The 14,780-nt window shown below is 48.6% G+C and overlaps 1 protein-coding gene across 15 annotated transcripts in view; it reads right to left on the bottom strand.

The window, feature by feature from the left end:
- The window catches only part of pacsin3 (protein kinase C and casein kinase substrate in neurons 3), a 53,510-nt gene that overhangs the window by 14,212 nt on the left and 24,518 nt on the right, over positions 1–14,780 (bottom strand). For 9 of the 15 annotated variants that reach the window (XM_033038405.1, XM_033038411.1, XM_033038413.1 and 6 more), the window contains 4 exons: positions 11,439–11,534; positions 10,261–10,417; positions 2,351–2,586; positions 1,498–1,653 (listed from right to left, as the gene is read on the bottom strand). In XM_033038405.1, the coding sequence (XP_032894296.1) occupies positions 1,498–1,653; positions 2,351–2,586; positions 10,261–10,417; positions 11,439–11,483 (594 nt within the window). In that variant the 5' untranslated portion in view covers positions 11,484–11,534. The remainder of the gene's footprint in view (positions 1–1,497; positions 1,654–2,350; positions 2,587–10,260; positions 10,418–11,438; positions 11,535–14,780) is intronic. The other 6 variants (XM_033038407.1, XM_033038414.1, XM_033038409.1 and 3 more) reach the window with 1 other exon arrangement.

Genomic DNA, 14,780 nt, shown 5'->3' on the forward strand with positions numbered 1-14,780 from the left:
CCCCACAGGTCAACACTGCCAGAACTTCAGGAGTGACGCTCCCCACATCCCAGTCCCTGGTCGTCTTGGATACCATGCCACTGGATTCTGACCCAGATCCGTCAAGGACCGTGTGGTGACTGCCTGTGCACCAGTCTCCCCACGTTAAACAAAGTCACGCACTCACGGGCGTCCTCCATGAGGGGACAGTCATCCTCGTGTCGAGTGACCGATGATGACATCTCAGTCAGGTCTATAATCCAAGTGGACATTTGACCGTGGCCCTGGTGGACAGCCTTGCCCAGGAGGGGAGTTCCTGGAAGAGAGGGTCGCTCATGCTGGTGACGTGCCCCTGGATCAGGGCTGGAAGGTGGGGAGGGGGAGACGGGCTGGACAGATGAGAGGGGCAAGTGACGGGCTGGGTGCGGGAGAAAGGAAGTGGAGGAAGGACTGGGGTTAGATGATGACAGGAGACCAGACGTGGGTGTGGAATGGGACGGGTGGGGACACACGGGACAAGCTGGGGTGGGAGAACCACGTCTGGGTGGTGTGGACTATGGAGGGTGGTCTTAGATGGATCTAATAGATCGTGAGCCGACTCTGACCCAACCAGAGTTCACCCCTCAGTCGACCTCACCTCGAGAGATGTTGCAACCAATCCCACTCACCCCACCGTCCTGCCACAGAAACTCCAGTCCCGCCAAGCACCCCGACACCAGTAACATTGGGAACAGACAGACAGACACCACTGTAGACAATCCTTCCATGGTCCATCCACATGCTTCGTGGGGTGCTGGCAAAGTACCCCTCCCCCCACACATGCCCCAGCACCACACCCCCCACCCTGGCAACTCCCCCTCCCCATCTCCCACCCTGGTGCCTCCCCATCCCCCCCTTTCCTGCTTCACCGCCCAACACTCCCATCTCCTGCCCCTCCAACATCCACCTCATTGGCTCGCTCTCCCGATCGCCCAACTCCCTGCCCTGGCGTTTGCACCTCCCCCATTGCACTCCCCCCCCCCCCCCCCCCCCTCCCCTCTCCCCCTCAACTTGGGGCACGGGGCAGCACAGTTGTGCAGAGCTGCCACCCCGCTTGATCTTTGAAAATTGTCCCGAATGTGTGACCCATTGTAAGGAACATGGGGCGAACAAGTTACAGGTAAAATTATTGGGTCAATGGAATTGATCTGTGAGGCAGCACCAACTGAAGGGGCCTCTTTCTACTCCACACACGGAAGATCTAACTGTGGGCTACCTGTATGTGTGACCTACCCCCAAACACTAGCCACCAGACATGACGGGATGCTTCTCACTTGCCCAAGTGATTGCCGCGCGAATAACTCCCAAGGTGTCCTGGATAAAGCAGCCCCTTTAATTAGCACCCCAATCTTACACAGACACACAGACACACACACACACACACACACACACTGGTTCTTCTCCCCACCCAGCCCCTGGCAGCCCATGACCCAGCCTCCAGCAGCCCCAGTCGTGCGTCAAGCCCCACTGCTCTCTGACCTTCTCCATCTCCTGCGAGCTCCTCTCCACACGCTCCTGCAGCTTGCGGAGCTGGTCTGGGGCCATGGCCTGGTCAGCTCGGCTGTTGTGCTCACGGACCTGTGCAGCGCGCTCCTCCTTGCAGGCGCCGTGGAAACTCCGCTTGGCCACTTCCACCTGTGGTGGGGGCAGAGTTCACTCATGAGCAGAGGCGCGCGTGACACCCTGCACGTCAGTCGGCAGCCACAGAGCTCGAGCTGTTCATCATCGCACACACTCCCCATGCTAGCCCGGGGCCCCCAGAAACTGTCCAGATCCTCACCCAGGGGCACCTAGAAACTGTCTGGATCCTCACCCAGGGGCACCCAGAAACTGTCCAGATCCTCACCCAGGGGCACCTAGAAACTGTCTGGATCCTCACACAGGGGCACCCAGAAACTGTCCAGATCCTCACCCAGGGGCACCTAGAAACTGTTTGGATCCTCACCCAGGGGCACCTAGAAACTGTCTGGATCCTCACCCAGGGGCACCTAGAAACTGTCTGGATCCTCACCCAGGGGCACCTAGAAACTGTCTGGATCCTCACCCGGGGCACCTAGAAACTGTCTGGATCCTCACCCAGGGGCACCTAGAAACTGTCTGAGTCTCATGCCCTGGGGCACCCAGACACCATCTCCTGCTATGTGCCAGGGGCACTAAGAAACCGTCTGGGCCCATGTATGGACCACAAAGAAACTATCTCTGCCCATGAGAAACTGTCCCATGCATCAATGAGAGGCGTTGGATTTACGATGTGAATACTGATGCATCTTCCAACCGACCACATCCCTCGGAGCGGGAATCATCTACATCATAGTGTTACTGTATATCGCACCTCCTTCAGCTTTTTGACCCAGGGCTTCTGCGCCTTGCAGAACTCATCCTCTGTCTCCCTGGTCTCCTTGAATCCGCCGACCAACTGCTTGTGGAACGCCTCCTTCTGCCAGTGCTTAACCTTGGCACTGTCTGCACCAGCCAAGTGCCGCTGCATTTCCAGGTGGAGCTCACTCAGCTTGTCAGCAGCCAGCATGAAGGCATGCCACGCCTTCTCCAGCGTACCGTACTGTGCACCTGCCGACAGCAACGGGGGAGGGAGGGAGGGAGGGGAGCAGGGGCAAAAGTGAGGACAGGGGGGAAATAAGTGGAGGGAAAAAAAGGTGAGAATGAAATAAGAGAGAAAGCAAAAGAAAGGACAGAAGAGTGAGAAGAGATGAAAGTCAGGCAAGGGGAATGGAGAGGGGGGGGGAGGGGGAAGGGGAAGGGGGGGGAAGGGTGGAGGGGGGAAGGGGAGGGGGGGGGGGAAGGGCGAGGGGGGGGAAGGGGAGGGGGGGGGGAAGGGGAGGGGGGGGAAGGGGAGGGGGGGGGAAGGGGAGGGGGGGGAAGGGAGGGGGGGGGAAGGGGAGGGGCGAAGGGGGGGGGGGGGAGGGAGAGGGGGGGAGGGGAGGAGGGGAGGGGGAAGGGGAAGGGGAAGGGGAGGGGGAGGGCAGGGGGAAGGGAAGGGGAGGGGGAAGGGAAGGGGAGGGGGAATGGGAGGGGAAGTGGAGGGGAAGTGGATGGGAATGGGAGGGGGAAGGGGAGGGGAAGGGCAGGGGGAAGGGGAGGGGGGGATGGGGGAAGGGGAGGGAGAAAGGGGAGGGGAGGGGGGAAGGGGAGAGAGAGAGGACCAAAGTGAATAGATGACAAATGAGAAAGAGTATGTGTAAGAAAGATGAAAATCAGCAAACGAGAGAAAAGCATCAAAATAGGGAAAAGTGGCAAAGGAGTGCGATGGCATGAAATGGAGGAGAAAGGATGACAAGAGCAGAGGGCAAAAAGAGTAGACGAAAGAGAGTAAAATAGAAAGGGTGCATGGAAAGAGAATGGGTGTGAGAGGAGAGAGTGTGTGAAAGAAAGGAGAATGAGAAGATAAATTAAAAGAGAGCAGAGGTGAAAGAAAAGAGGGAGCAGGCAAATGAAAGAGAGGAGTAAGGCAGGGCAAGAGGGGTGGGAGAAGTAAGGCAGGGAGTGGGAAAGGGTGAATGAGAGGTTTGAGTTGGGCAGATAGGAGAGCAGAATGGAATGGGAAATATAGGGGATGGAGGAATGAAACAGACAAAGAGTGGGTTAGATACAGGAATACACAGCCTGGGTTACAAAGTGTAATAGAATAGAAAATCACCTATCCAAGTAAATAGTTATTTATTGTATACTTGTAGATCTTAGATCTAAATAGATCTTTGTGGGAGCAGTACGAGCCCGATCCTGTCAATGAGAACAACTCCATTTATTATCAGCTACTGCCCATTAATTTCAATTTAGACAGTTCTTGCCCACGTTCACTCAGGATGGAAATCCGGCTTCTAGAAATTATATCATCTTTATTTTGTTTATTACTATTGAGCTTTTTCTGACTTCCTACCTTAATCCAAATCTCCTTCAGTTGCAATCGCCACGTATTCCTTTGCTCAAAATATGGAAATAAATATGAAAAAGCTTATTTTCATATACAACGTCACATTTAAACACAGTGGCACAACTGGTAGAGCTGCTGCCTCACAGTGCCAGAGACACAGATTCAATCCTGACTTCAGGTGCTGCCTGCATGGAGTTTGTGGATCTCCCTGTGACTGCGCTGGTTTATTCTGGATGCTCTGGTTTCCTCCCACGTTCTAAAGATGCACGGGATGGCGGGTGAATTTGCTGCAAGTCTCATGCCTTATAGATTGTCCCAGTGTGAGAGACAGTGGCAGAATCTGGGGAGGAAGTTGTGGCCAGAATAAAAACTAGGATTATTGTAAACGGGTGGTTGATGTTCCCAATATTGGGCGAGTCCAGAACCAGGGGCCACAGTCTTAGAATAAAGTGGAGGCCATTTAAGACTGAGGTGAGAAAAAAAAAGACTTTTTCACCCAGAAATCCAGTTGTGAATTTGTGGAATTCCCTGCCACAGAGAGCAGTGGAGGCCAAATCAGTGGATGGATTTAAGAGAGAGTTAGATAGAGCTCCAGGGGCTGATGGAATCAAGGGATATGGGGAGAAGGCAAGCACGGGTTATTGATTGGGGACGATCAGCCATGATCGCAATGAATCGAAGGGCCGAATGGCTTCCTCCTGCACCTATTTTCTAGGTTTCTATGATCAGTGTTTTTGATGGCAAGTATAACTCTTACCATTTAGTATGTAAACTGCTCCTGTGTCAGATTGAATTCATTCTGGAGTGTCTTCTGCTAGGTTACGAACTCAGGTGCCCAATGAGTTTATAATGAGCCTTGCTTAAATGCACTGAAGTTAGGCATGCCTAAATCCCTATTCCATCCCCTTTCAAACACTTCACTGAATACCAGCAGTTCGCACACTGTTAGATTAAGAATTAAAATGGGCATATTACTAAATACTGCTGACTTATTATCTATCTCCAGCATGCATTCCCTTGATCCAGCTCATAATATTGTTACTGCAATTCATCATCTCTCCTTCATTTGAAAGTGAAATAGTAAATGCAAAATAATTATTTAGCAATAGAGTATTTTTTCATCCTGAGACATTGGGGATTGTTTTGGGGTCAATCTCTCTTCTACTAAGAACAGCTTGTTATTGCACCCACTATTTCCCCCCCCCAGACTTCCTACTTCATGCATCATTTCACCTTCTTGGTCTTGCTGAGAGTTTGTAGTTTTCACAATGCTTCCTTTGAATTGTCCATGCGGTTCTCTCAAGACCGTAGTCCCAATCTGCCACCGTGATACAAGATTCAATCCACCTTTTCCGATTTATATTGTTATTCTCACAGTATGCAACTGGAGGTTTTTGGCCCGTCCCTGTTTGCGCTTCAGGTGATGCGTTTGCTCAGCTACTATTTTAAACCATTATCGTCAATAGCATTGATATTGGCCCATTTTTGTCACGTGCAAGTTTGTAATGTGGTATTTAGGTAAATCATATCATACTAGTATAGTTGGTAGTGCAAAAGAAAATAGAGAAAATAAATAATTAGTGTTACAGCTAAGGAGAAAGTGCAGATTACAAAAAAGGTGTAAGGGCCATATCGAGGTAGACTGGAAGATCGTGAATTCATCCGTAGCATATGGAAGGTCCGTTTGAGTCTGATAACAGTGGGGAAGAGCTTTTGTCAAATTTAACACAGTATTTGCTCTCAAACTTTTTTATCTCCTGCTCAGTGGGAGAGGAGAGAAGATGACCAATTGGGTGTTAGTGGTCTTTGATTATGTTGGCTGCTTTCCCAAGGCAGCATGAAGTATAGATGGAGTTGAGGGGGAGTGGGGTGGGGTGGGGGTGGGGGTGGGGGTGCGAGTGCAGACTGGTTGTTGGACTGGGCCGCCAACTCTCAGCAATAGCATGTGGCCTTGGGGAAACCAGTTGGCATATCAAATTGCAGTTCTTCCAGTTAGAGAAATTGATCGAGCCAAGTTGAATCTCTTTAAGTTTCTGAGGAAGTAGAGATTTGGTATACTTTCTTGGCCTTAGCATCAATGTGGTTGGACCAGGACAAATTGTTGGTGATATTTGAGAACCTAAATACTTGCAGCTCCCGACCATCTCCACTTCAGCACCATTGATACAGACTGGGGCATGTACTCCAACCTACCTCCTGAAGTCAATGACCAGTGCCCTTGCTTTACTGATACTGAGAAGTTGTCATCTAGACATCATGCTACTAATCTCCCTCCTGTACTCTGCCTCATTGGTGGTATTGATGACAAAGATGCACATATAAAGACCCAAGCACCAGATCCAGTCGTTAATAGGGCACTTTTCACTCACTACTCAATCCACTCACAGAGCTTTGCAAACTCGCAATGGCATTGAAAGAACTGTTGCTCCACAAACTAGTCAAGAGTCACTGCAGTTGTTGAGGGCCAGCTGTTGTGTACACTAACTAGCCCCGAATATATCATAGATAGACACAAAAAGTTGGAGTAACTCAGCGGGACAGGCAGCATCTCTGGAGAGAAGGAATAGGTGACTGTTTCGGGTCAAGACCCTTCTTAACCCCAATGCTTCTCCTCACCCCAATAAATCATGGTTTCCTCACCCTAGCTACTCCCTCTATAGGTAGTTGACACTTCTACCTTGTCCAAGAGATGCTGATATCAACCAGGAGCATAGATTTGAAGTGATTTCTAGAAAGATTAGGTAGGAGTTGAGGAAAAAGGTTTTCATGTGAAGTCTGAAATTCATTGCTGAGGGAATAGAGACAAAATTTCACATTTAAACATGATTCGAACTATGGAAATTGAAGGATGTGGGAAACTGGGACAGAAGAGGATTTGTGCCTTGGCACAGCTCAGCCATAATTATATTGAATGACAGGACAGGCTCTAGGGGCCAGATGATCTATTCCTACTATTTTTGTGTGCGATGTAAAAGGTACAATCCAAGTGCTGAAAGGCAGGATTAGGTTGGGTTGTTCCTTCACCCAACATGATCGCTCTAACCTGATACATAATCAGTGCCCACATTTCTCAGAGCATTCACAGGGAAACTACAAGAAATTGATGCCCAGTGTGCAACTCCACAAGGTGGGCCATGTGGAGTCACAGCAGAGAATATCTTAGGATGGTTCAAGACTATTACATTCATGCCAATGGTTCACAAGTTATAGGAGTAGAATTAGACCATTCGGCCCATTGAGTCTACTCCGCCATTCAATCATGGCTGTTCTCTGCCTCCTAATCCCATTTCTCTGCCTTCTCTTAATAACCCTTGACACCGGTCCTAAACAAGAATTTGTTTATCTCTGCCTTAAAAATATTCAATGACTTGGTTCTCAGAAATGACTGAGATTACAATGTGGTCCTCCCTGCAGTTCAAATAACTGCAGGCCAGTCAACCTGATAAAGTATTGGAAACTATTTGAAAGGATAGTATAAAATCATCATCAAAATACCCCCAGGTTATCAAGCACAGACAGTGTGGATATGTCTAGGGAAGGTCACTTCTGATTGACCCAGCTAAATAGTGTTTCAGGAGGCAGAGGTAGCACATCAGATTTAGCCTGTGGATTTTAGGAACATTTAGCTTAGAGAGACACAGCGTGGAAACAGGCCCTTCGGCCCACCGAGAGACCAACGATCACCCCCCCCGTGTCTTGTTCTATGTTATCGCATCCTTCACACTAGGGACAATTTACATATGGCAATTAACCTACAAAACTGCACATCTATAGAATGTGGGGAGAAAAAGGAGCACCCGGAGAAAACCCACGCAGTCACAGGGAGAAGGTATAAACTCTGTACAGACGCCACCTGTAATCAGGATCAAACCGGGGTGTCTGGCTCTGTAAGGCTGCAACTCGACCACTGTGCCAAGTGTTGATGTGTCACATGCACACTGAATAGATGGTTAAACATTTATGAGATTTTACAGAAAAGTAGCACATTAATTTTAGGGACAGAGAGCAGATTAGTGCTTCATTCACCAGAGGGTCGCTTTGAGTGAGGGGGAGATTTAGTTGCCAGCTTGGTTAAAGACCTCTAACATTTTAGAGTGAGCAGTAATGATTTAGCTTTTACTACAGTGGACAAGGGTACTGGTAATTGGCCAGGTGGGGAACAGACATGGAGAATGCTTTACACAACAAAAATATATGAACAAGCTGGTCTGGTGGCATCAAAGCCTGGATAGAGTGGATGTGGAGAGGATGTTTCCACTAGTGGGAGAGTCTAGGACCAGAGGTCATAGCCTCAGAATTAAACAACTTTCCGTTAGGAAGGAAATGAGGAGGAATTCCTTCAGTCAGAGGGTGATGAATCTGTGGAATTATTTGCCACAGAAGACTATGGAGGCCAAGCCAATGGACATTTTTAAGGCAGAGATAGATAGATAGATTCTTGATTAGTATTGGGTGACACATGTTAATAGGAGAAGGCAGGAGAATAGGGTTAGGAGGGAGAGATAGATCAGCTATGATTGAATGGTGGGGTAGACCTGATGGGCCAAATGGCCTAACTCTGCTCCTATCACTTGTGAACTCAACATTTGCCTGGATGAATACAGCTCCAATTCACAAGATTCACAACACCATTCAGACCCAAGCAACCACTTGACTGCTGACCCATTCATTAGCTCATTGTTCATGGAAGGACCATGGAAGTCACACACACAATGCTGACGTGGAAATATATTGCCTGCCCTTCAATGTGGCTTGGTCTAAATCCGAGAACTCCCACACCTATGATGGAAGGAAGGCCAAGCACACAGAGTACTTTCAACTTGCAGTTTCAGAGAGCCACTCACCACTGTCTCAATGGTGTACAGAGAAGGATAACAGATGCTGGCTCTGCCAGCAACACCCACATCCCACAAGTCTTTAAAGTAATGGCAGCAGTATGAAGTAACAGATTTGGCTACGGGCAAGAAAGAGGGCAAGGAATATAGGATAAATGGCAGAATACTGGGGTGCACAAAAAACAGAGCGATCTTAACTGGCCCAAAATGCCCTCAAGGTAGAGGGAAAGGTGGATAAGCTGGTTGAAAGGTTTTTTTTTTTTAAAGGATGGTTTTCTCTTTTTTTTTTATAATCAAAAATTTATTAAATTATTAAAAAAATAATATTTACACTACAATAAAACAAGCCAGAACCCACCAGCATAAAATACAAACATATATCCATAATAATACTACTATACAGCTATGTTACAATCCTTATTGAGGATACATTCAACACTCTGCGGAGTCCAGCGGTACCGGAACTCCCCCAGGGTGATGGGTTTCTCTTTAGGCTGAGGTAGGGAGGAAGGCAAGTTCAAATTCTGTGTGCAAGTTGTGTGAATCAAATTGTGTGCACATGAGCTATTGGTGGAGATGATTCTGGCCGCCATGTCACACAGGAAGGATATGGAGCACTGCAGAAGGTTCAGGAGATTGACAATGGTGGGGAAGTTCAGCATGTGATTGTTTACTTTGGAAGGGAGGAAACATGGGGAAAGGTTAAAATAGTTGATGTGAGATGTCTGGACTGTGTGGATAAGAAAGTTCCATTTCACTTTGCCAGGTGGCACAGCTTCAAAGAAAATTATTTAATGGAGAGGACGACTCATGGAGAATTATTTACACCCGGTGGGTGGAAGGGGACTGAAACCAGTGCCTGAATGTGCCATGGAGACAGAAACACACACTACGTTTAGTACAGTAATCAGCTCCAACGGCGAAACAAACCAAAGTGAATGTGCACAAGTCTTTTAGTTTTAGAGATTTTGTATAGCATGGAAACAGGCCCTTCGGCCCACCGAGTCCATGCCAGCCAACGATCACCCGTACATTAGTTCAATCCCATACACCAGGTATAATTTACAGAAGGCAATTAACTGACAAACCTCCATGTCTTTGGAAACATGGGAGGAAACCGGAGCAAAACCCATGCGGTCACGGAGAGAATGTTCAAACTCCGTACAGGCAGTACCCGTAGTCAGGGTCGAACTGGGTCTCAGGCAATGTCAGGCCGCAACTCTACCGCTGTGCCACTGTGCTGTCCCCGAGTTTCAAAGGAGGGAGGGAGAAAGGGGCAGAGGTAAAGAGAGGGGGAGGGAGAGAGAAAGGGGTATGGGGAGGCAAGGAGTCAGAGAGAAGTGGAAGAAGTGGGCAAAATATTGATAGGAGCCATCCAGGGGGAAGGGAAAAAGGACAGAGAGAGGGAGCAGGGTATAGAGGAAGGGTGTCCGTCAGTGAGTTGGGGAGAGAGTGGGGTGGTGCCAGATTGGGCCCTCGAGGATGCAGCAGCTAGCTGTTAATTCACGGGCCTCTTACCTTTCTCCACCATGGTCTTCCATTTCTTGGACCAGTTAGTCAGCTGCTGGGCGTATTGCTTCTCAATCCTGGCTCTCTCCTGGAAGCAGCTGAGCACCTCGTTGCAGAGACGGTTGCCATCGTCGATCCGCTTCACCGTCCTGCTGTAGTGGCCCGGCTTCAGGGGGAGGTGGAAAACAGACGGTTGAACGAGGTTGAGATGGGACAAATGCACGGCCAGGGAGCACAGACGCTGGGGTCGAGGGCTTGCAAAGGGGACTCCGAGAACAGAGCCACTGCTGTTCGAGAACGCGGGCTCAGGAGTTTTAGCTCGACAGGTGCACACTCTCTGGGAGGAGGTCAAGAGACGGTGGGAGGGAAGAACGGAAAATGCAGACAGCTGAAGACATGCAGCGTAGGTTTACAAGGTTAATTCCCAGGATGGCGGGACTGTCATATGCTGAGAGAATGGAGCAGCTGGGCTTGTACACTCTGGAGTTTAGATGGATGAGAGGGTATCTCATTGAAACATATAAGATTGTTAAGGGCTTGGCCACGCTAGAGGCAGGAAACATGTTCCCGATGTTGGGAGAATCCAGAACCAGGGGCCACAGTTTTAAGAATAAGGAGTAAGCCATTTAGAACGGAGGCGAGGAAACACTTTTTCTCACAGTGAGTGGTAAGTGTGTAGAATTCTCTGCCCTAGAGGGTGGTGGAGGCCGGTTCTCTGGATGCTTTCAAGTGAGTGCTAGATAGGGCTCTTAAAAATAGCGGCCTCAGGGGATATGGGGAGAAGGCAGGAACGGGGGGGGGGGGGGGGGGGGGGGTACTGATTGTGGATGATCAGCCATGATCACATTGAATGGCGGTGCTGGCTCGAAGGGCCGAATGGCCTACTCCTGCACCTATTGTCTATTGGCTATCAGAGAAGGGGTGGGCAGAGAAAGAATCTGAGATGCAGGAAGAAGAATGGATCAGAAAGGGGAGACCAGTGCTGTGGGGAAGTGAAGGAACAGCTCAGTGTTGGGCCGGGAGGAGAGGCAAGGGGTCGAGAGATGCTGGCTTGAGAAGGGGATGGGAGGAAATGTAGCTGTAAAGTCTGTGGAGAGGAAATCTGAGGGCTAAATAAGGAGGGGGAGGGGAGGAGAATGGGGGAAAAGGTCGCAGGTGAGGAGAATTGACCAGAGGTCTTCACTAACCTCCCAGAAGCTTTCTCCTGTTCCACCTTCCCTCGCCACTGACATGGCAGCTGTTTCCTTGCAGCACAGAATCTTGGCGGCTTTTTATTTCTGCTGCTGGAGGAGAAATGTCATGAAGTGAGGCACCGTGTCACAGGCGGCATGCAGTGGCAAAGAGGGCACTCCCAGTGACCTGCCTGCTGAGGTGTGGCGAGGAGAATGGTCACTTGTTCGGCAGCCACCGCAACATCCGCATGCCAGCAACTCCAGAGCCGTTAACCATACAATGCAAAGCACCTTCTCAAATGGAAGAACAGACGGCCATGGGCTTTATAATACCTTGGAGCAGCAAGGAAGGTTCATTGTAATACACTAAATTACAAAAGATTTCAGTGACATTGGGGTGAATTTTGGTGCAACTCATACCCCCCTTACAGCATGGGTGGCCATTCGGCCCACTGGGGCTTTGCTAGCTCTGAGCATTTCCGATTCATAGAAACCATAGAAAATAGGTGCAGGTGGAGTTCATTTGGCCCTTCGAGCCATTCATAGTGATCATTGCTGATCATCCACAATCAGTAACCCGTGCCTGCCTTCCCATATCCCCTGATTCAGCTAGCCCCAAAGCTCTATCTAAAGGGCCTGTCCCGTCTTGGCCGTCATTTGCTCGTAATTTACGCAACATCGTTTACGTACGTGATGTGTGCATGGTGCGCATTACACACGCATGGTGCGTGATGACATAGGCAGTGACGGGCGGCGGCGCAGGATTTTGGGATGTACAAAATCTTCGCGCGCCATCTGTGTGACACGCAAATGACGGCCAAGTGGGACAGGCCCTTAACTCTCTTTTAAATTCATCCAGTGATTTGGCCTCTACTGCCGTCTGTGGCAGAGAGTTCCACAAATTCACAACTTTCAAGGTGAAAATGTTTCTTCTCATCTCAGTTTTAAATGGCCTCCCCATTATTCTTAGACTGTGCCCCCCTGGTTGTGGATTCCCCCATCATTGGGAACATTTTTCCTCCATGTAGCTTGTCCAGTCCTTTTATAATTTTATACGTTTCCATAAGATTCCCTCTCATCCTTCTAAATTCCAGTGAGTTCCATCATTTATTGCCCTGCTGTAAGACACGTTCGAACATTTTGTGTAGAAGATGTCTTTACAAAGAAAATAGGAGCACCAGTAGGCCATTCGGTCCCTTTGGCCCTGCTTCACCATTCAGCAGTAGCCTATGCCCGCCTGCTCTCTATATCCCCCAATCAAATGCATCTTCTTCCTCCTCCTCCAATATATTTAATGACTTGGCCTCCTGTGCCGATGGTGGAGAATTTGACATTCACCATCTCTGGAGGAAGATATTTTGCTTCAACCCAGTTCTAAGCTCAGCTAGATTCTCAGTGGTCCACCAAATCCCAAGGGTGCGCCTCTGGTCCTGGACTTCCCATTGGGAACGTCATTCTTACAACTCTTCAATCCTTTTGTCTCACACCTTTGTCTTTTGATGTCTGGCCTTTGTCCAACCATCTGCCTGTCATAAACGATGTCCAGTCCCTCCTCCCTTCCAGCTTTTTCCCCTCCCCCCCCCACAATCAGTCCAAAGAAGGTTCCCGACCCAAACCTTCACCTCACCCATATTCTCCTGGGATGCTGCCTGACCTGTTGAGTTACTCCAGTACTTTGTGCATTGCATATAGGTCTAGCCACTGTTACACCATTCATCGAGTATCCATTTACACTAACCCCATTTTTGGTTGGAGATTTAAAATGTTTTTCGGTTGCAAAGACGGGGTGGATAGGATTGGTGGGAGAAGAATGAGAATAAAAGGGATTGCCTGTGATGGAGTGGAGGGCAGAAGAGATTGAATGACACTAGTCACAATGATGCTGTCTGAGAGAGGGTGATGAAGGCTAATGAATAATAAGCGAAAATAAGGAAATGTGTAAATACCAGCAAGAGAGAGATTAAAGCAGAACTATGAGTGCTGAAAATGTAAACATAAGAGACTGCCTGGGATCTTGAGCAATAAGCTGTTCGAGAAACTCAGAAGGGTCCCGGTCTGAAATGTGGCCAGTCCCTTTCCTTCTACGGATGCTGCCTGTCCCTCCAGCAGTTTGTGTTATGCTCATTGCTGGACATGTAGTGCGAGAGGCTAGCAGTGCTAAAATGTCTGATATTCAGAATGCTGTCATGTGCTATTAGGTGGGATGTTGTCCCCCAAACTTCTGCAGCCGCTGACCTTTACTGGAATAAGATCAGAGTTCTTTAAGAATTTGATTCCTGAAACATGCTGCTGGTGGAAGTTACAATAGCGGTGTTTAAGAGGCTTTTAGATGGGCACAGGGGTGCGCAGGGAATGGACGGGTATGGATCATGTGAGGCAGATGAGATGAGATGAGTTTAGTTTGGCATCGTGTTCAGCATAGACATTATGGGGTGAAAAGCCCGTTCATGTGCTGTACTTCTCCATGTTCCATGTGTGCAATTGTGGACTCCTAATTTGAGGAAGGACATTCTTGCTATTGAGGGAGTGTAGGTAGGTTCACCAGGTTAATTCCCGGGATGGTGGGACTGACATATGATGAAAGAATGGTTCGACTGGGCTTGTATTCACTGGAATTTAGGATGAGAGGGAGAGGGGATCTTATAGAAACATATAAAATTCTTAAAGGATTGGACAGGCGAGATGCAGGAAAAATGTTCCCGATGTTGGGGGAGTCCAGATCCAGGGGTCACAGTTTAAGAATAAGGGGTAGGCCATTTAGGACTGAGATGAAGAAAAACTTCTTCACTCAAAGAGTCGTGAAACTGTTGAATTCTCCGCCTCAGAAGGCAGTGGAGGCCAATTCACTGGATGTTTTCAAGAGAGAATTAGATTTAGCTCTTAGGGCTAAAGGAATCAATAGACAATAGGTGCAGGAGTAGGCCATTCGGCCCTTCGAGCCAGCATTACTACATTTACGAAATGATTACAGAGACTCGATTGGACTAGGTATGGGTTATGCAGCTCCTCAAGCCTGCTCTGCCATTCTATCGTCAGAAATCATTTTCCGACCCTAGCCCCTTCGGGAATTCCAAAGAATTACCGCCGGTATGTAAATGCTTTTCCTTTTCTCTGCCTTGAATGGTTGACCCCTTAAGTTTACGCTGTGAGCCTTGGTTCCTAACCACGAGGAAATGTCCTGTTGTGCCCTTTCAGAATGCATTTTGTTTCAACGTTGTTTCCTGCCATTCTTCTAAACTTCAAAGAATAGAAGTGAAACCTACACAATATAATGGACCAAATATCCCAGGAACTACTCTGGTGAGTTTGCACTGCACTCCCTCTCTATCTAGTAAATCTGTTTTTCAGAGGTAAGGA

Source organism: Amblyraja radiata, chromosome 20, assembly GCF_010909765.2.
Source record: "Amblyraja radiata isolate CabotCenter1 chromosome 20, sAmbRad1.1.pri, whole genome shotgun sequence".
Classification (NCBI taxonomy): Eukaryota; Metazoa; Chordata; class Chondrichthyes; order Rajiformes; family Rajidae; genus Amblyraja; species Amblyraja radiata.